This window comes from Oncorhynchus masou, chromosome 32 (assembly GCF_036934945.1).
Source record: "Oncorhynchus masou masou isolate Uvic2021 chromosome 32, UVic_Omas_1.1, whole genome shotgun sequence".
Lineage (NCBI taxonomy): Eukaryota > Metazoa > Chordata > Actinopteri > Salmoniformes > Salmonidae > Oncorhynchus > Oncorhynchus masou.
Genome location: NC_088243.1, coordinates 77,534,558 through 77,555,312, shown reverse-complemented (window position 1 = coordinate 77,555,312; position 20,755 = coordinate 77,534,558). Strand labels below are relative to the sequence as shown.

Genomic DNA, 20,755 nt, shown 5'->3' with positions numbered 1-20,755 from the left:
TAGGATGGCGTATCGCTGCAGAATGCTGTGGTAGCTATCCTGGTTAAGTGTGCCTTGAATACAAAATAAATCACAGACAATGTCACTAGCAACAACAAAAAAACACACCATAACACCTCCTCCTCTATTCTTTATGGTGGGAAATACACATGCGGAGATCATCCGTTCAACCACACTGTGTGTCACAAAGACTCAGCGGTTGGAAACAAAAATCTCCAATTTGAACTCCAGAACAAAGGACAACTTTCCACCGGTCTAATGTCCATTGCTCGTGTTTCTTGGGCCAATCAAGTCTGTTCTTCTTATTGTTGTTCCTTAGTAGTGGGTTCTTTGCAGCAATTCAACAATAAAGGCCTGATTCACATAGTTTCCTCTGAACAGTTGATGTTGAGATGTGTCTGATACTTGAACTCTGAAGCATTTATTTGGGCTGCAATTTCTGAGGCTGGTAACTCTAATGAATTTATCCTCTGCAGAAGAGGTAACTCTGGGTCTTCCATTCCTGTGGTAGTCCTCATGAGAGCCAGTTTCATCATAGCGCTTGATGGTTTTTGCGACTGCACTTGAAGAAACTTTAAAAGTTCTTGAAATGTTCCGTATTAACTGACCTTCATGTCTTAAAGTAATGATGGACTGTCGTTTCTCTTTGCTATTTTAGCTGTTCTTGCCATAATATGTATTTGGTCTTTAACCAAATAGGGCTATCTTCTGTATAACCCCCTTACCTTGTCACCACACAACTGATTGGATCAAATGCATTAAGAAGGAAAGAAATTCCACAAATTAACTTTGAAGAAGGCTCAACTGTTAATTGAAATGCATTCCAGGTGACTACCTCATGAAGCTGGTTGAGAAATGCCAAGTGTGTAAAGCTGTCATCAAGCGTAAAGGTTGGCTATTTGAAGAATCTCAAATATAAAATATATTTGGATTTGTTGAACACTTTTTTGGTTACTACATGATTCCATGTGTATTATTTCATAGTTTTGATGTCTTCACCATTATTCTACAATGTAGAAAATAGTAATAATAAAGAACAAACCTTGAATGAGTAGGTGTTCTAAAACTTTTGACTGGTAGTGTAGTTAGCTAGCAAACTAGCCAACTTTAGCCAGTTAGCTTGGGTGCATGATTGGGACAAGCATGCATTGTCAGGCAAGCTGAAGAAGGACAAGAAGGCTACTGTTCCCCATCTTTCATCAGTGCAATTTTGACAGCCAACTAGCTGAAAAAGTTTGATAGGGTTTAACTAATGTTCCTTCGTTAGATTTGCGCTCATCTTACTCCGGCTAGCATTAGTTGTTGATCTTGTTGTTGTTGATGTGCATAACTGAGAGAGAGAGCCTACCTTTTCTTGGTTGTTTGATCAATAGGACTTTAGTTCCAAAATGTAAGAGGATTCCGGTGGTGTTTACATATAGTACTGTGGGGCAAAAAAAGTATTTAGTCAGCCACCAATTGTGCAAGATCTCCCACTTAAAAAGATGAGAGAGGCCTGTAATTTTCATCATAGGTACACTTTAACTATGACAGACAAAATGAGGGAAAACAATCCAGAAAATCACATTGTAGGATTTTTAATGAATTTATTTGCAAATTATGGTGGAAAATAAGTATTTGGTCAATAACAAAAGTTTATCTCAATACTTTGTTATATACCCTTTGTTGGCAATGACAGAGGTCAAATGTTTTCTGTAAGTCTTCACAAGGTTTTCACACACTGTTGCTGGTATTTTGGCCCATTCCTCCATGCAGATCTCCTCTAGAGCAGTAATGTTTTGGGACTGTTGCTGGGCAACACAGACTTTCAACTCCCTCCAAATATTTTCTATGGGGTTGAGATCTGGAGACTGGCTAGGCCACTCCAGGACCTTGAAATGCTTCTTACGAAGCCACTCCTTCGTTGCCCAGGCGGTGTGTTTGGAATCATTGTCATGCTGAAAGACCCAGCCACGTTTCATCTTCAATGCCCTTGCTGATGGAAGGAGGTTTTCACTCAAAATCTCACGATACATGGCCCCATTCATTCTTTCCTTTACACGGATCAGTCGTCGTGGTTCCTTTGCAGAAAAACAGCCCCAAAGCATGATGCTTCCACCCCCATGCATCACAGTAGGTATGGTGTTCTTTGGATGCAACTCAGCATTCTTTGTCCTCCAAACACAACAAGTTGAGTTTTTACCAAAAAGTAATATTTTGGTTTCATCTGACCATATGACATTCTCCCAATCTTTTATATTTTACTAGGCAAGTCAGTTAAGAACAAATTCTTATTTTCAATGACGGCCTAGGAACAGTGGGTTAACTGCCTGTTCAGGTGCAGAACGACAGATTTTGTACCTTGTCAGCTCGGGGATTTGAACTTGCAACCTTTCGGTTACTAGTCCAATGCTCTAACCACTAAGCTACACTGCCACTTCTTCTGGATCATCCAAATGCTCTCTAGCAAACTTCAGACGGGCCTGGACATGTACTGGCTTAAGCTGGGGGACACGTCTGGCACTGCAGGATTTGAGTCCCTGGCGGCGTAGTGTTACTGATGGTAGGCTTTGTTACTTTGGTCCCAGCTCTCTGCAGGTCATTCACTAGGTCCCCCCGTGTGGTTCTGGGATTTTTGCTCACCGTTCTTGTGATCATTTTGACCCCACGGGGTGAGATCTTGCGTGGAGCCCCAGATCGAGGGAGATTATCAGTGGTCTTGTATGTCTTCCATTTCCTAATAATTGCTCCCACAGTTGATTTCTTCAAACCAAGCTGCTTACCTATTGCAGATTCAGTCTTCCCAGCCTGGTGCAGGTCTACAATTTTGTTTCAGAACATCTGTTACGCCCTGATCTGTTTCACCTGTCTTTTTGATTGTCTCCACCCACCTCCAGGTGTCACCTGTTTTCCTCAGTAGTCCCTGGGTATCTATACCTGTGTTCCCTGTTTGTCCGTTGCCAGTTCGTCTTGTCTGTCAAGTCAACCAGCGTGTTATTCCGTGCTGCTGCTTTTTCCTTTTCTCTGATTTTGCTAGTCCTCTCGGTTTTGACCCTTGCCTGCCTGACCTGACATCGAGCCTACCTGCCACTCTGTACCTCCTGGACTCTGGCCTTGTTATGATCTTTTGCCTGTCCACGACCATTCTCTTTCCTGCCCCTTTGATTATAATAAATATCAGAGACTCAAACCATCTGCCTCCCATGTCTGCATCTGGGTCTCACCCTGTGTCCTTATAACATAATTGAAAATAATATTATAATTATTATTACAAAATATTATTATAATCATTACTGTATAAATCCTTAGCGTATTTTACAAATCTGAAGGTGTAGAAGGCCCATTGTTCCTCTCTGTGTTAGTAATGATTTGTAGAGTGGCTCTATTTTTCCTCAACATGCATTTTGTCACTATTCTGAATGTCTAAAGAATCCATATGTTGTTATGGAATATGAACACAGAAATACTGGACATTTTCAACTCTTACTATGTGTTGATTTGACAAAATTCCAATCATAGACTTGAATTGGACTCTCATGCATTTTTATGGTCTTGACTCGATCTCAGATCCCTTGTCCCCCCTCCCAGTCTCGATCTTGACTCGGTCCACCCCGGTCTTGATCTTGACTCGGTCCACCCCGGTCTTGGTCTTGACTCAGATGCGATGTTCTCCAGACTTGGTCTTGAATCGGTCTCAAACATAACACTGGTGTGTGAGTGTGCATTGGTGTGAGGGGTTGTGCTGGTGTTGAGAATGTGTGTGTATTTGTGGGTGCGTGAGGGTTCGTTGGTTTTGTATGTAGGTGTGTGTATGTGCAGTTGCTCTTGCTCTTGCTTTCATGAATATATTTTTTCTGTGATAAAACTAAGATGGTCAATTACATTTATTTAATGATCTATGCTGTAACTCTAACATTACAGAAGAGAGCGATCTTCAGAATTTTCCCACGATTCAAGTCCAAAGACAAAAATAATTGAAATTCATATTCAGATAAAATAACAATTGTGAAGCAACTCTGGTCCCTTAAATAAGTCACCCACACAAAAACGTCCTTACTTACTGAGACCATTTAATCGGTCCGTTACAGAGGGTGGAAATTATAGTCACCCACATATAAATACCGTCGGTTTGGACATGGTCACGTGTGCGTGTAAAGGACGTCGCACTGCTTGCTTAGCGAGTACCACTTCAACCCATACCTGGTGCGAACTCAGGACCTCTGCCTCGCAAACACACGTGACCGTCCTCCCTCAAGAGTCTTAGCCGATCGCGACACCTCAAACGCTAGCTAAAGAGGTGACGCAAGCGGGACACTTCAGGCTGAGGAGTACGTGTCACACATGCCCATGGGATGTGCTTCGCTGCGTGCGTGTACTGTATCAGTCAGTGGTTTATAATAACCGTGATGTGGTGTGTCTGACGCTGGAGTAAGTGTAGCCATGAAAAAGCTGTTGAATCTTCTTATGAAAAGGCAGAGAAAGAGAAAAAGCATGATTTAAATGTTCTTTAACTAGGCAAGTTGGTTAAGAATAAATTCTTATTTACAATGATGGCCTAGGAACAGTAGGTTAACTACCTTGTTCAGGAGCAGTATCACAAACTTTTACCTTGTCAGGTCAGGGATTCGATCCAGCAACCTTTCAGTTACTAGCCCAAAGCACTAACCACTGGGCTACCTGCCACCCCAAAATTTTGGGTTTCTATATATAGCACATCTCTCCATAGCTAGATATATATCTAACTATTGAGAGAGAGATGTGCTATATATAGAGACATATATATATATACCTTGTATACCTATATATATATATACCTTGGTAAAAGTTTGTCATACTGCTCTCTCTATATATATATAGACAGAGAGACAGAGAGAGCAGCAGTATGACAAACTTTTATATATATATATATATATATATATAAAAGTTTGTCATACTGCTGCTCTCTCTGTCTCTCTGTCTACCTCTCATTCTATATATATCTTATTCTATATATATATATATATATATATATATAAATATAAGAGAGAGAGAGAGAGAGAGAGAGAGAGAGAGAGAAGTATGACAAACTTTGACAAACTTTTACCTTGTCTCTCTATATAGCACATCTCTCTCTCAATAGTTAGATATATATCTAGCTATGGAGAGATGTGATATATATATATATAAAGAAGCCTGGTATTCAGAAGAGTTTGTGAGTGTGTGTACTGTAGTGTTTCTCTAAATTTGACATGACATTGATACCAAGCCACCCATTCACTATGAGGGTGTAGGACTGCTCAGAAGAGCCTTGGAACTGTCCCTCACCAGAAACACTCCATCCTGAAACACACACAGCGAACATTGATACACACTATGTGTGTGTTAGTGAGGCCCACCAGGGGTGGGGAATTCCTGACCTTGTTAACCCATCTGAGAGATGCTTCAGCCTGGCCTCTGGTCACTAGTCCTCCATACCACCTAGGGTCCATGAGTGGGGAACAATAACCGACCAAAATTGTTAGGATGCAAAAATAAAGAAAAAAAACCATTGTATCTTGAATCTAGATCCACCAACACTCTAGACCGCACACACCGGTCATTACACCTGTTTGTTGTGTTTTGTTTGTGGACCCTAAAAGAATGAAGCCATGGCCCAAATGTTTGCATACTGCAACAGAGCCATCTAGTGGCCAGTGACGCTAATTACATGCAGTTTATCATTCTCATCATTAAAACTTTTGTGTGTTTTTTTCATAAAGGCTCTGCTGATGTAACTACTGATATACTGTAAAAAGAGTGTTTGATTGATTTATCCGCTCACCTTTCAAGTGCCTCGTTTTGTGTTGGGGACATTTGAAGGAGGGTGAGAAGGAGGAGTAGGAGGTTTACTGGAGCTGGATCTGTTGGTAGAGAAAATATTCTAGTACAATATGTTAGGAGTATTGGCTTGATCTTCATCTCAATTATTCTCCTCTAATTCTCACTCTGAATTTACTGAGTGAACTTGAACCGGTAAAAACACAATTCCTTTCATTGTTGTCATCAAGACTGTCTTTCAATAGTAAAACTGAGAAGGGGAAGGAGCACCTTTAGACTGTTGAGGTACAGCCAAGGGGTTAATGGGAATGGAGAGGTCAAGGTTAGGTTACCTAATAGTCTGGTGGCTTTGGGGCCTTTAGTTGAGGTGGCTTCACTATGGCGGGCTGGGGAGAGCTGAATGGACTGTCCTCTCCTGGACACCGTGGGTAGTCACCAAACAGACACAAGAAAGATAGAAGTTAGGCAACACATTGCATTCTCAACCTACTCGTCAATAGTAGCCATAATGGTGGCTATCTGTTCCTACCGAAGCTGACTTTTCTTTGTCTTTGCCAGGCAACTACAGTATATAGCATAATGGGTCTCCACACACTGACAATGCCTTTCTAATTGCCCCTTGGGTATTAATATTGAATTGAATAGACTTGACCTGAATAAACAGACTAAGAGACTAGATCAACAGGGCAACAGACAGTTGACAGATAGTAACTTGTAGGAGATGTTAAGGTGATGGTGAGGAGGTTGTTTCTTGGAGGGAGCAGACTGTCTGTCCAGGCTTCTTGCTTCGGTCAATCAGGGGGACAGAAGGGGCTGGGGGATAAGCATTTAAAGATGTTGCAGAGGTATGATCTGATAGGTTGTTTTAACTAAGGTACCATTGAATTAGATTAGGCCCATGTCCGTCCGTTCTAGTCATTTTAATTATATGGTTTTACCTACCTTAGTTGAATGCTACCTCATAGAATGCACTGATTGTCCCAGTATGTAGGAGTGTCTGCTAAGTGACTCAAATGTAATCTGTCCTGATTTTCTGTTCTAATTTTACATCGGTGAGCTTAATCTACCGCTAAACCTGGGTTTCCCAAACTCGGGCCTAGGGCCCCCCCTGGGTGCACATTTTGGTTTTTGCCCTAACACTACACAGCTGATTCACATAACCAACTCATCATCAAGCTTTGACTATTTAATCAGCTGTGTAGTGCTAGGGTAAAACCAAAATGTGCACCCAGGGGGCCCCAGGACAGAGTTTGAGAAACCCTGCTCTAAACCACTATCCTCCTATTCCTTATTTTCATGGTGCTGATCACATCGGAATAGTCCTGCTTTTACAATAGAAACACAAGCAGCTAAAAGACAGACAGTATGATCTCAGAGTTCATGGTAAAAATGACAGAAAAGCCTGCAGCTTTGAATGGCCTCTGAGGGGAGGGGTCTAGCCTGGTTGTGGGAGGTTTGGCCAGCAAGAGAGAGTGACAGAGAGAGGGAGAGAGTTGGAAGCTAAATTAACAACGATTGATTTCAGAAAGAAAGGAGGGTAAGAGATGGACGGATTGTAACATGAAAGAAACGGTAGGGGTCTGATGCCACTAGATGGCACTGTTGCAATATGCAAACATTTGGGCCATGGTTGCATTCTTCTTTTAGGGTCCACACACAAAACACTACAAAACCGACCAAGCACAACCAGGCACAACTGGTCTAGAGTGTTGGTGGATCTAGATTCTAGATAATGTTTTTTTTTCTATTTTGCATTCTAACAATTTTGATCGGTTGCTGTTCCCCACCCATGGACATTGGGTGATATGGAAGACTAGTGACCAGAGGCCAGGCTGAAGCATCTCTCAGATGGGTTAACAAGGTCAGGAATCCCCCTCCCCTGGTGGGCCTCACTAACACACACACACACACACACACACATTGTGTGTATCAATGTAGCTGTGTGTGTTTCAGGGTGGAGTGTTTCTGGTGTGGGTCAGTTCCAAGGCTCTTCTGAGCAATCCTACACCCTAATAGTGCTGAACCAAGGCAAGGTCTACAACATTCAGATACGTCACCAAGGCAACACATAACACCTGGGCACTGGCCTCATTGGTAGCGAGGTAAACAAACAGCCTCCTCTCTGCTCCGTCAATGGAACCCCTCACAAAAAAATAATTCTATTTCTTTTTTTCAATTATTATTGAACAGATAGTGAGAGAGAATGACAGTGGGAAAAGATAAGAGGTCATGTCAAAGGTGACTAGGCCGGATGAAATGCTTTGCCAACACTGTGTCTCGGCGTCATTACCACTAGACCAGCCAGGGGAATTCAAGGGTTTTCAGTCTAGCATGCAAAGGCAATTAAACATTGGTCATCTAGTTAGCAGGCGCTTTTGTCTAAAGCAGGTTACAGTTTACAACCAGATCAGGGACTAAGGCTGTAGGGTTTATTGGCTGTGCACAGATAAACACCCATTTGTTGACTTGATGCCTTAATGGCCCAGTGTAGTCAAAAACAAGATGTTCCTGTGTTTTATATACATTTCCACAATATGATATGGGAATAATATGCTGAAATTAGGAAATGATGCCCTTTTAGTGTACGAGCTGTTTGAAAAGGCCACCTGAAATTTCAGCCTGTTTTTGTGGGATTGAGTTTTGGCTTGCCTGGTGACATCACCAGGCAGTAAATGAGTTAATAGACCATTGCAAATTTAAGGTAGAGTTCCAAATCTCTCTGCCAATAACAGCTATTTTTCAGTTTTCCCCTCCCCACTCAGACCAGACAGTCCTAGCTATATTCTTGCTTGAGGAATTGCTCTTCCAGCTGCAAAGTCACAATAATCTATATTTTTAAAATTCCTAAAAACAAACATGTGCATTTTGGTCTTAATTTAAGGTTAGGGTTAGGCATTAGGGTTAGCAGTGTGATTAGGGTTGAGGCTAGGGTTAGGTTTAGGTTTAACATCCGATTGTATGACTTTGTGTTTGTGCCAGCTCGTGAACACTGCAGAGTTCTTGACAATAAATGCCAACCTGCTAACACAAACAAACCAATGACTCTTTCAAATCTATGCTGCTGCTGTGTTGCTGATGCAGTTTCCCAAGAGTGAAGGAGATGATAGACCACCACACACACACACCTCTGCTGCTCATAAACATGGAGAACCTGGAGCACAGAGCCAGTGCTGCCTGCTACACCCTGCACCACTCTGACCAGAACCAGCAGTGCAGGAGACACAGTGTGTGTGTGTGTGTGTGTGTGTGTGTGTGTGTGTGTGTGTGTGTGTGTGTGTGTGTGTGTGTGTGTGTGTGTGTGTGTGTGTGTGTGTGTGTGTGTGTGTGTGTGTGTGTGTGTGTGTATGTGTGTGTGTGTGTGTGTGTGTGTGTGTGTGTGTGTGTGTGCGTGTGCATGCGTGCGTGCGTGCATGTGTGCATGTTCTCAATGACTTACCTTGTTAAATAACGGACAAAGGGAAGAGATATCTGAAATTATGAAGCTGGTAGGGAGAAGAGAAGGAAACAGATTTTTATTAGGTAGCCAAATAATCAAATCAAATGTTATTGGACACATACACATGGTTAGAAGATGTTATTGGTCATATACACATGGTCAGCAGATGTTATTGTGAGTGTAGCGAAATCCTTGGCTTCTAGTTCTGACAGTGCAGCAATATCTTAACAATTCTACAACTACCTAATACACACAAATCTAAGTAAAGAAATGGAATAAGAATATACATATGGATGAGTAATGACTGAGTGGCATAGGCAAGATGCAATAGATGTTATAAAATACAGTATATACATATGAGATGAGTAATGCAAGATATGTAAACATTATTAAAGTGGCATTATTAAAGTGATTAGTGATCCATTTATTAAAATGGCCAATGATTTCAAGTCTGTATGCAGGCAGCTGTCACGCTCGCTATCCTCAAACTCCCTGTCATAAATCAACCAAGGCGCAGTGTGCATGTAGTTCCACATCTTTTAATGAAAGTGAAACCGAAACCAAAAAACAAACAGGTAAACAGCAAAGAACGTGACGCAACCGAGGTGCACACAAACACACACGGAAAAATAATTACCCACAAAACACAGGTGGGAAAAGGCTACCTCAGTATGGTTCTCAATCAGAGACAACGATTGACAGCTGCCTCTGATTGGGAACCATAGATTGGGAACACATAGAAATAGAAAACATAGAAAAAACACAGAATGCCCACCCCAACTCACGCCCTGACCAAACCAAAATAGAGACATAAAAAAGGAACTAAAGTCAGGACGTGACAGCACCCCCCCCCAAAGGTGCGGACTCCAGCCGCAAAACCTGAACCTATAGGGGAGGGTCTGGGTGGGCATGTGGTGGCTCTGGCAGCTCCTGACTGACGCCCTGACCAACCTCAAATAGAGACATAAAAAAGGAACTAAGGTCAGGGCGTGACAGCAACAGCCTCTCTGTGTCAATGATGGCTGTTTAATAGTCTGACGGCCTTGAGATAGAAGCTGTTTTTCAGTCTCTCGGCCCCAGTTTTGATGCACCTGTACTGACCTCGCCTTCTGGATGGTAGCGGGGTGAAAAGGCAGTGGCACAGTGGTTGTTGTCCTTGATGATCTTTTTTGCCTTCCTGTGACATTGGGTGGTGTAGGTGTCCTGGAAGGCAGGTAGTTTGCCCCCAGTGATGTGTTGTTCAGACCGCACCACCCTCTGGAGAGCCCTGCTGTTGTGGGCAGAGCAGTTGCCGTACCAAGGGTGATACAGCCCGACAGGATGCTCTCAATTGTGCATCTGTAAAAGTTTGTGAGAGTTTTTGGTGACAAGGCAAATTTCTTCAGCCTCCTGAGGTTGAAGAGGCGCTGTTGCGTCTTCTTCACCACACTGTCTGTGTGGGTGGACCATTTCAGTTTTGTCTGAAAACTTGATGATTGAGTTGGAGGCGTGCATGGCCACGCAGACATGGGTGAACAGGGAGTACAGGAGGGGGATGAGCACGCATCCTTGTGGGGCCCCAGTGCTGCGGATCAGCGAAGTGGAGATGTTGTTTCCTACACTCACCACCTGGGGGTGGCCCGTCAGGAAATCCAGGACCCAATTTCACAGGGCGGCGTTGAGACCCAGGGCCTCAAGCTTAATGATGAGTTTGGAGGGTACTATGGTGTTGAATGCTGAGCTGTAGTCAATGAACAGCATTCTTACATAGGTATTCCTCTTGTCCAGATGGGATAGGGGAGTGTGATGGCGATTGCATCGTCTGTGGACCTATTGGGGGGGTACGCAAATAGAAGTGGGTCTAAGGTGTCAGGTAAGGTGGAGGTGATATGATCCTTGACTAGTCTCTCAAAGCACTTCATGGCGACAGAAGCATTATCCTCAAAGCAAAGAAGGTGTTTAGTTTGTCTGGCAGCAAGACGGTGTCTGAGACGTGGCTGGTTTTATTTTTGTAGTCCGTGATTGTCTGTAGACCCTGCCTCATATGTGTCTGAGCCGTTGAATTGCAACTCCACTTTGTCTCTATACTGACATTTCACTTGTTTGATTGCTTTGCAGAGGGAATAACTACACTGTTTGTATTCGGCCATATTCCCAGTCACCTTTCCATGGTTAAATGCGGTTGTTCGCGCTTTCAGTTCTGCACGAATGCTGCCATCTATCGACGGTTTCTGGTTAGGGTAGGTTTTAATGGTCACAGTGGTTACAACATCTCCTATGCACTTCCTTATAAACTCTCTCACCGAATCAGCGTATATAAATCGATATTATTCTCTGTGGCTACCCAGAACATGTCCCAGTCTGCATGATCAAAACAATCTTGAAGCGTGGATTCTGATTGTTCAGACCATCGTTGAATAGTCCTTATCCTGGGTACATCCTGTTTGAGTTTCTGCCTATAGGAAGGGAGGAGCAAAATGGAGTCATGGTCAGATTTGCCAAAAGGAGGGCGGGGGAGGGCCTTGTATGCATCGTGGAAGTTAGTGTAGCAGTGATCCAGTGTTTTGCGAGCGTGAGTATTACAATCAATATGCTGGTAGAATATAGGTAGCCTTGTTCTCAAATTTGCTTTGTTAAAATCCCCAGCTACAATAAATGCAGCCTAGGGATATATGGTTTACAATTTGCATAAAGTCCAGTGAAGTTCCTTGAGAGCCGTCGTGGTATCGGCTTGAGGGGGATATACACGGCTGTGACAATAACCAACGAGAATTATTTTGGGAGATAATACAGTCGCATTTGATTGTGAGGAATTCTAGGTCAGATGAACAAAAGGACTTGAGTTCCTATATGTTGTTACAATTACACCATGAGTTGTTAATCATGAAACACACACCCTGCCCTTCTTCTTCCTGGAGAGATGTTAATTTCTGTCGGCGCGACACAAATAATCCCGGTGGCTGTACCGACTCCGACAGCATTTTCCATGAAACCGAGTATGTTACAATCCCTGATGTCTCTCTGGAAAGCAGCCCTTGCCCTAATTTCGTCTACCTTGTTGTCTAGAGACTGGACATTAGCAAGTCATATACTCGGAAGCAGTGGGTGGTGTGCGCACCTCCGATTTCTGACCAGAAGGCCGCTCCATCTTCCTCTTCTGTGGTGACGTTGTTTTGGGTGAGCCTCTGGAATCAGTTCAAATGCCCTGAGTGGTTCGGACAAAGGATCCACTTCAGGAAAGTCATATTCCTGGTCGTAGTGCTGGTAAATTGATGTCGCTCTGATATCCAAAAGTTCTTCCCGGCTGTATGTAATAACACTTAAGGTTTTCTGGGCTAACAATGTAAGAAATAATACATTAAAAAAACAAAATACTGCAAAGTTTCCTGAGGACAAGAAGCGAGGCGGCCCCTCTGTTGGCACCATCTTAAGCCAATTCACCATGGAGGGTTTATTTTCATGTTATAAGGTTAACGTTATGAAGCTGCATGTTGTAAGTTAAATGTAGTGTTGTACATATTATACTGGTCGATTAAAATATTATACCTGTCATTTTTAAATTATGATCATTAAACTGAGAGAAAAATGTGATTACAATTGTGAATGTCAATTGCTCTTTGCTAAGAAGCAATATTTGTTTATTTTGACCATTTTAATGGAAAACAATCACAGCAAGGTACTTAATTGTTACCCAGAAATAATTTGATATTGCAATAAAAACGGTTGCTTTGAATCATTAACATATTGCAGTTTGACATTTATTGTCATGAATCTTTCCCCGGAGGCAGAACTGAGCGATATCCGCTAGAGCTAGATGGTCGAGCTGCAAAGTCAAAATCGGCTATATCATAAAAATTCCTAAGAATTTGTTTTTACTTTTTGGTCTTAATGTAAGGTTAGGCATTTGGGTTAGTAGTGTGGTTAATGTTAGGTTTAAAATCAGATTTTATGGCTGTGCCAATGTAGCAGTGTGATGTTGTTCCCCTAGATTATACACCAAATTGCACACAATGATCAATTCAAATAGGCCAGGTCAAGAGGGGATGTTAATAATTTGATAATAATAAAAATAATTCAGTGTATTTTTTTATTTAATTACAGCTGCATAGCTAATGGGTTTTTTTGGTGTACAAACACTTTTTCATATCAATATTGTACATACATGTGATTATAAAAGTTTTGTATATTTTGGTTTGGCCCATCGCGGGTTATCTGTATTTCCATACCCCTTTATTGTTTTCTTTTGCCTGACCTTCAGCTAGCAAGGTATGTTGTCCTTGGCTCCGAAATGGTTTAATATAAAACCGTCATAATGTTACACAATGTACTGTTATGCAAACATAAGTTTGTTACAATGTGGATAATATAAAGATTTATGTTAACAAGTTTCACAAAGCTCGCTAACTAGGGTATCTATTGTGAGTACTTGGGACAGTGTTTGAGTGAGTGTCCATGTGCTTGCGCAGGTGCCTGAGAGCTAGGACCGCGCCAAGGGTTAACATAATGTGTGTTGTCTCTTCGTGTGCCGGGCAAATAAAAAGAATTCAACTAGCAGACCTCCAGTTGTGGCAGCGTCCTAATTAAAAGTACACAACGCAGAACGAACCACGCTACACCAGCTGGTGACCACTCTGCAGAGCTGCGTCCAGGGAAAGATTCATGACAATGAATGCCAACACGTCATAAACAAACTAGTGGCTCTTTCCATTCTATGATGCTGCTCCTTCCCAGGAGTTAAGGAGATGATAGACCACCACACACACACCCTCTGCTGCTCATAGACATGGAGAACCTGGAGCACAGAGCCAGTGCTGCCTGCCTGATTGAGAACACACACACACTGTGTCTACTGCACTACTCTGACCATAACCAGCAGCACAGGATACACAGTGTGTGTGTGTGTTCTCAATGACTCACCTGGTTAAATAAAAGAGAAGAAAAAAAACAGGTGTACAAAGTAGCTGGTAGGGAGAAGAGAAAAGAGGGAAAAAGATTTGTATTAGGTACAGTAGCCAATTCACAATGGAGGGTTTATTTTCATGTTATGAAGTTGCGTGTCGTAAGCTAAATGTGGTGAAGTTGTATATGCGGATCTTCACCTGTCATTTTTAGGTTGTAATCATTATTAACCTGAGAGAAAAATTGGTTTATTACAAGTGTGAATATGTGGACAATTGATGGTCCCTGTCCAGTTATTTTGGCTCCATGCTTTCAACACACACACACACCTTCCTCATCTTCTCCCTCACCCCTCAGCATGAGGTCATGTTTGACCAGGTCACCCACCCCCTGTTCCGCTCTATTCAGAGAGGCCATCTTGACTGTGTGACTGAAGTCACACGATCAGGTCACACCGTCTCAGCTGTGCCCACACTGAACAGAAGAAAATATATCTATTTTTTTAACACACTGTAAAATAAACATGTGTATTTGACAAAGCTGGCCTAGCTCTGTGCACTTTTTAAAAATAGGTTTAAATCAAAAGGACTGAGTCTACCAAAATGTAGGGTTTTTATTTAAGAACAGTTGATTTGTAGATTAGATGAACTGCATGTTGCATTGCAGGGCTAGAACAGCATGGATTGTCTGACAGTTCCCGAGGTATGGGAGGGTGTGGATTGTCTTGACAGATCCCTAGGTAGGAGAGGGTGTGGATTGTCTGACAATTCCCTAGGTAGGGGAGGGTGTGGATTATCTGACAGTTCCCTATGTAGGAGAGAGTTGAGAACATGTAGTAGATACAGGAGAGGGTTGAGAAACACTGTAGTTGATACAGGAGAGTGTTGGGGAATACTGTAGTAGATAAAGGAGAGGGTTGAGTAACACTAGTAGATAAAGGAGAGGGTTGAGTAACACTAGTAGATAAAGGAGAGGGTTGGGGAATACTGTAGTAGATAAAGGAGAAGGTTGAGAAACACTGTAGTAGATAAAGGAGAGGGTTGAGAAACACTGTAGTAGATAAAGGAGAGGGTTGGGGAATACTGTAGTAGATAAAGGAGAGGGTTGAGTAACACTAGTAGATAAAGGAGAGGGTTGAGTAACACTGTAGTAGATAAAGGAGAGGGGTGAGAAACACTGTAGTAGATAAAGGAGAGGGTTGAGAAACACTGTAGTAGATAAAGGAGAGGGTTGAGAAACTCTGTAGTAGATACAGGAGAGGGTTGGGGAATACTGTAGTAGATAAAGGAGAGGGTTGAGAAACACTGTAGTAGATAAAGGAGAGGGTTGAGAACATGTAGTAGATAAAGGAGAGGGTTGAGAAACACTAGTAGATAAAGGAGAGGGTTTGGGAATACTGTAGTAGATAAAGGAGAGGGGTGAGAAACACTGTAGTAGATAAAGGAGAGGGTTGAGTAACACTAGTAGATAAAGGAGAGGGTTGAGAAACACTAGTAGATAAAGGAGTGGGTTGAGAAACACTGTGGTAGATAAAGGAGAGGGTTGAGAACATGTAGTAGATAAAGGAGAGGGGTGAGTAACACTGTAGTAGATGAAGGAGTGGGTTGAGAACATGTAGTAGATAAAGTAGAGGGTTGAGAAACACTGTAGTAGATAAAGGAGAGGGTTGGGGAATACTGTAGTAGATAAAGGAGAGGGTTGAGTAACACTAGTAGATAAAGGAGAGGGTTGAGTAACACTAGTAGATAAAGGAGAGGGTTGGGGAATACTGTAGTAGATAAAGGAGAGGGTTGAGTAACACTGTAGTAGATGAAGGAGTGGGTTGAGAACATGTAGTAGATAAAGGAGAGGGTTGCGAACATGTAGATAAATGAGAGGGTTGAGAAACACTGTAGTAAAGGAGAGGGATGAGAACATGTAGTAGATAAAGGAGAGGGTTGGGGAATACTGTAGTATCAATACAATCAACAGCCTGATCAACTCTATGTGAAGGAGATGTGTTGTGCTGCATGTGGCAAATGGTGGTCACACCAGATTCAAACTGGTTTTCTAATCTACGCTCTACTTTATTTTGATTTTTTTTTATTCCCAGTCATGTGAAATACATAGATTAGGGCTTAATGAATTTATTTAAATTGATTGATCTCCTTATATGAACTGCAACTTGGGGCGGCAGGGTAGCCTAGTGATTAGAGCGTTGGACTAGTAACCGGAAGGTTGCAAGGCTGTCATTGAAAATAAGAATTTGTTCTTACCTGACTTGCCTAGTTAAATAAAGGTAAATACATTATTTGAAATTGTTGTGTTTATATAATTTTGTTCAGCGTACATGAAGAATGAGTCAATTTGTAAGTCGCTCTGGATAAGAGCGTCTGCTAAATGACTTAAATGTAAATGTAAGATAAAGGCTTTAGAAACGGTAAGACTTATGTACAACTCTACAGTACCATGACTGCTGGGGGTACGACTAGGATGTGACTATCAATATGTAGAATGTCAACACGTGTATGCACATTTTACCAACTCCTTTTGGCATCCCAATAAACAAGCTGACAGTCAATATTCGCTATTCAAGTTTATCTTATTACTTGACCAAACCACAAATTCAGAACACAACACTAAAGCTAATTGAACACCCTGTCCAAAGGTACATAACACACAACAATAACCTACATACAACAGCCTGCAGCTCAGCTTAGACAGCATGCAGTGTGGGGCAGTGGTTGCTGCTAGAGATGAGACTAGTCTACATATAACTGCAACAACATTGTAGACAAGCATACAGGACAGAACGCAGGTTACTATCTTTTTGATTCAGGTCCATTTCAGAACATCAGATATTCCTGGTGAATCACGGCCAATCACATCTGTCAGTGGGATGGGGGAGGTATGTACAGGTCTAGGACACTTCATCCACATAACTTGGTTCAGCCCCTGTCCCAGTTCCTATCCCATCCCCTGGTCCTTTTCCTGCCCCTGGTTCAGCCCATCCCAGTTCCTATCCCATCCCCTGGTTCAGCCCCTGTCCCAGTTCCTATCCCATCCCCTGTCCCAGTTCCTAACCCATCCCCTGGTCCTTTCCCTGTCCCTGGTTCAGCCCATCCCAGTTCCTATCCCATCCCCTGGTTCAGCCCCTGTCCCAGTTCCTATCCCATCCCCTGGTCCTTTCCCTGTCCCTGGTTCAGCCCATCCCAGTTCCTATCCCATCCCCTGGTTCAGCCCCTGTCCCAGTTCCTAACCCATCTCCTGGTCCTTTCCCTGTCCCAGTTCCTAACCCATCCCCTGGTCCTTTCCCTGTCCCTGGTTCAGCCCATCCCAGTTCCTATCCCATCCCCTGGTTCAGCCCCTGTCCCAGTTCCTAACCCATCCCCTGGTCCTTTTCCTGCCCCTGGTTCAGCCCATCCCAGTTCCTATCCCATCCCCTGGTTCAGCCCCTGTCCCAGTTCCTAACCCATCTCCTGGTCCTTTCCCTGTCCGAGTTCCTATCCCATCCCCTGGTCATTTCCCTGCCCCTGGTTCAGCCCCTGTCCCGGTTCCTATCCCATCCCCTGGTCCTTTCCCTGCCCCTGGTTCGGCTCCTGTTCCACAGGGGAGCCACAGATGACAGCCCTGCAGCGGAGAAACTCTTCCTCCAGCCGACGAATGGAGTCCCCCAGATCAGGACTGGTTCGCTGCACCACCATGTCATAGGCCATCCACGTCAGCTGTACTGGGAAACCACAGGGGAGATGAGGGATAGGGCAGTTGGTGTCAGTATTGGGTCATACAGAGTATGATTTAAAACAAGGCAGAATTTAGATAATGGATGTGTGTAATTCCCCTTTCTAAATGTAATAAAAAAGGGTAGTAAATTGAATGGTGGTGGAGAGTTATCTCAGAATAACAATAGGTACATCATACAGATGCTTAATAAAGCTAGTAACCATACCTGATATATTTTCCACGTCTTCAATCATTTTCTCTAAATCCTTGTTCAACTCCATCATCTCTTCGCCCCAGTCCTCTTGATGGTCACAGGATGAAGGAGAAGTGGCCATCTACAAACCCCATATATTCTCATTAAAATTCGAAACACTAACTAATAACGTTACTGTAATTGTTGCAACCAAAAGTAACCACACTGTAAATGATTCATGAACGTACCAAAATGATTGGTATAAATACGTTTTTATTTTTTAAATATTTTTTATTTTCATTTCACATTCAAATACAATTACAAATTCCGTGCATTACATTGTACATAACATGGATTCATAAAAACACGTATATGGTAAAGAAGTATAAGGTATGGCCGTGGATAAACTAGTTAATACGTTTTCAAATCCGTTTTATTTTGGCGACATTTGATTGACAGGTCCATGTCGTTAGCTAGCTAAATTCACTAGCTAACGTTAGCTAGCTGACTGCAAACCGTTGCTAAAATGTATCCAAACAAATGAAGCAGTCTGTGAGATTGTATCAAGTTTGGTTTAAATAACACAATTTCGAGTACCTTAATAAAATAAGGATCTTCTTAGTTATGAATATTTAAAAATCTAGAAAAAAATACCTACAATGCTCTAGCGAGGAGTCTCTTCCTTTGGTCTTGGTTGTTTGTTAGCAAAGATTGCGCGCGCACCGAGGAACACATTTGCGGATCGTCATGCCAATAAATAAATTATTACTTCGAACAATTTACTTAGTAAAAACATATTTTACTGGGAAAACTGCAGATATGAAAACTTTGGTAACAGATCTGCTATAAAATCTCCCTCGAATTTTATTCTGTGGAAATTGTTAAAAGTAGTCCTTGTGCATACTTATGTGGTTTGTTAAACTTTCAAATCAATGGTTTTTGTTTGGTATACAATTCAAAGTGATAAATGAGTCTCAGCATAATTCTGTTACCATGGAATTTCCCAGGGACAAATCGAACCCAGCCTGTCATGTGCTGGAGCCAATGGCCCATTATTTGATAAGCATTTGAAAGTGGATCTCCCAACAAAAATTCCTTATATTCAATAATATACCGGTTGTTCCACCTCAACACACAAAAAAAGAGGATTTCAACCCCCGCAATCTCAGAATGTTCGGAAATAATTTCTGGAGTTAGGATTAGCATTCCTGAAGCATGATTTTGTTTAAATATAATTTGATCTCTGAGAAATTATGCTAATTGATTGCACTCAAATTGACCATTTTAATTTATAGGATTCAGATAATATTAAATGAATATAGTACCCAACGTCTGATTTGGACCAAACATCTTCTTACCAATGAGTAAAACACGAAGGAATCCCCCAAAAATATAAAAAAACAGCTATGGACCCTCACACCAATCCCACCCCAACAACCAGTATTCAGTATCAGTTGGCTCTCTATGTTTGACAAGTAGTATGAAGCTGTGGCTTGTAGTATTGCTTCTCCATACTATGTAATGTATGCCCATGTGAATCTGGAGATGTATTTTTTCCCTTGTTCAGAGAAATTAGTAATTGAAGTTGAATGCTGCTCCAGTTTCAACTGTTCTGCCTGTGATTATTATTATTTGACCATGCTGGTCATTTATGAACATTTGAACATCTTGGCCATGTTCTGTTATAATCTTCACCTGGCACAGCCAGAAGAGGACTGGCCACCCCACATAGCCTGGTTCCTCTCTAGGTTTTGGCCTTTCTAGGGAGTTTTTCCTAGCCACCGTGCTTCTACACCTGCATTGCTTGCTGTTTGGGGTTTTAGGCTGGGTTTCTGTACAGCACGTTGAGATATCAGCTGATGTACGAAGGGCTATTTAAATACATTTGATTTGATATTTACCATAAGGTAGGGTGAAAATACAAGGTTCTGACTACTAGATGACACTGATCCTTTGCAACTTTGGGTAGAAAACCGATAGATTTGTCTCATTATGAAAATACACTACATGACCAAAAGTATGTGGATGCCTACTCGTCAAACACCTAATTTCAAAATCATGGGCATGAATATAGAGTTGGTACCCCCTTTGCTGCTATAACACCTTCCACTCTTCTGGGAAGGCTTTCCACTAGATCAGGGTTCCCCAACTGGTGGCCCGTGGGTTAAATTGTTTAATTTAATTTTAAAACTCCAGGAAATGAGCTCCAAATGATTTTAATTTAAGAAATCTGTTCCCACGTATTCCCACACATAAAAGAGAGACAAGCGATTGTATACAAACATAAGTAAAGTTTGAAATGATTATGTTTTAGTCAAACATATCTGTTTGGGCTTCTTGCAGTCAATATGCAGTCTACAAACTATTTGTAATTTTAAACTGGGTGGTTCGAGCCCTGAATGCTGATTGGCTGACAGCTGTGGTATGTCAGTCCGTATACCACGGGTATGCCAAAACATTTATTTTTACTGCTCTAATTAGGTTGGCAACCAGTATATAATAGCTACAAGGTACCTTGGAGGTTTATGGTATATGGCCAGTATACCACAGATAAGGGCTTTGACGGTGCCACGTTTAAAGTCACTGAACTCTTAAATAAGGCCGCCCATTCTTCTGCCAATGTTTACCAATGGAGGTTGCATGGCTGTGTGCTCAAATGTATACACCTGTCAGCAACGGGGGAGGCTGAAATAGCTGAATCCACTAATTTGAAGGGATGTCCACATACTTTTTTATATACAGTGCATTTGGAATGTATACAGACCCTTTCA

At 42.1% G+C, this 20,755-nt stretch overlaps 1 protein-coding gene across 1 annotated transcript; it reads right to left on the bottom strand.

Annotated features, from left to right (window-relative positions):
- Positions 1-17,142: 17,142 nt before the first annotated feature.
- LOC135527117 (synaptonemal complex central element protein 3-like) lies at positions 17,143-18,678 on the bottom strand. Its single transcript, XM_064955765.1, has 3 exons — positions 18,643-18,678; positions 18,018-18,126; positions 17,143-17,798 (listed from the first exon to the last, which is right to left on the bottom strand). Exons 2-3 carry the CDS (start codon positions 18,124-18,126, stop codon positions 17,626-17,628), a joined length of 282 nt encoding a protein of 93 aa, XP_064811837.1. The 5' UTR covers positions 18,643-18,678; the 3' UTR covers positions 17,143-17,625.
- Between the last annotated feature and the right edge of the window lie 2,077 nt (positions 18,679-20,755).

What these genes read in the sequence shown, in the direction of transcription:
- LOC135527117 (XM_064955765.1), bottom strand. Translation starts at nt 18,126, where the DNA reads ATGGCCACTTCTCCTTCATCCTGTGACCATCAAGAGGACTGGGGCGAA. An exon ending in AGACGTGGAAAATATATCAG is followed by an intron (nt 17,799 to 18,017) that starts GTATGGTTACTA and finishes GTGGTTTCCCAG; the next exon opens with TACAGCTGACGTGGATGGCC.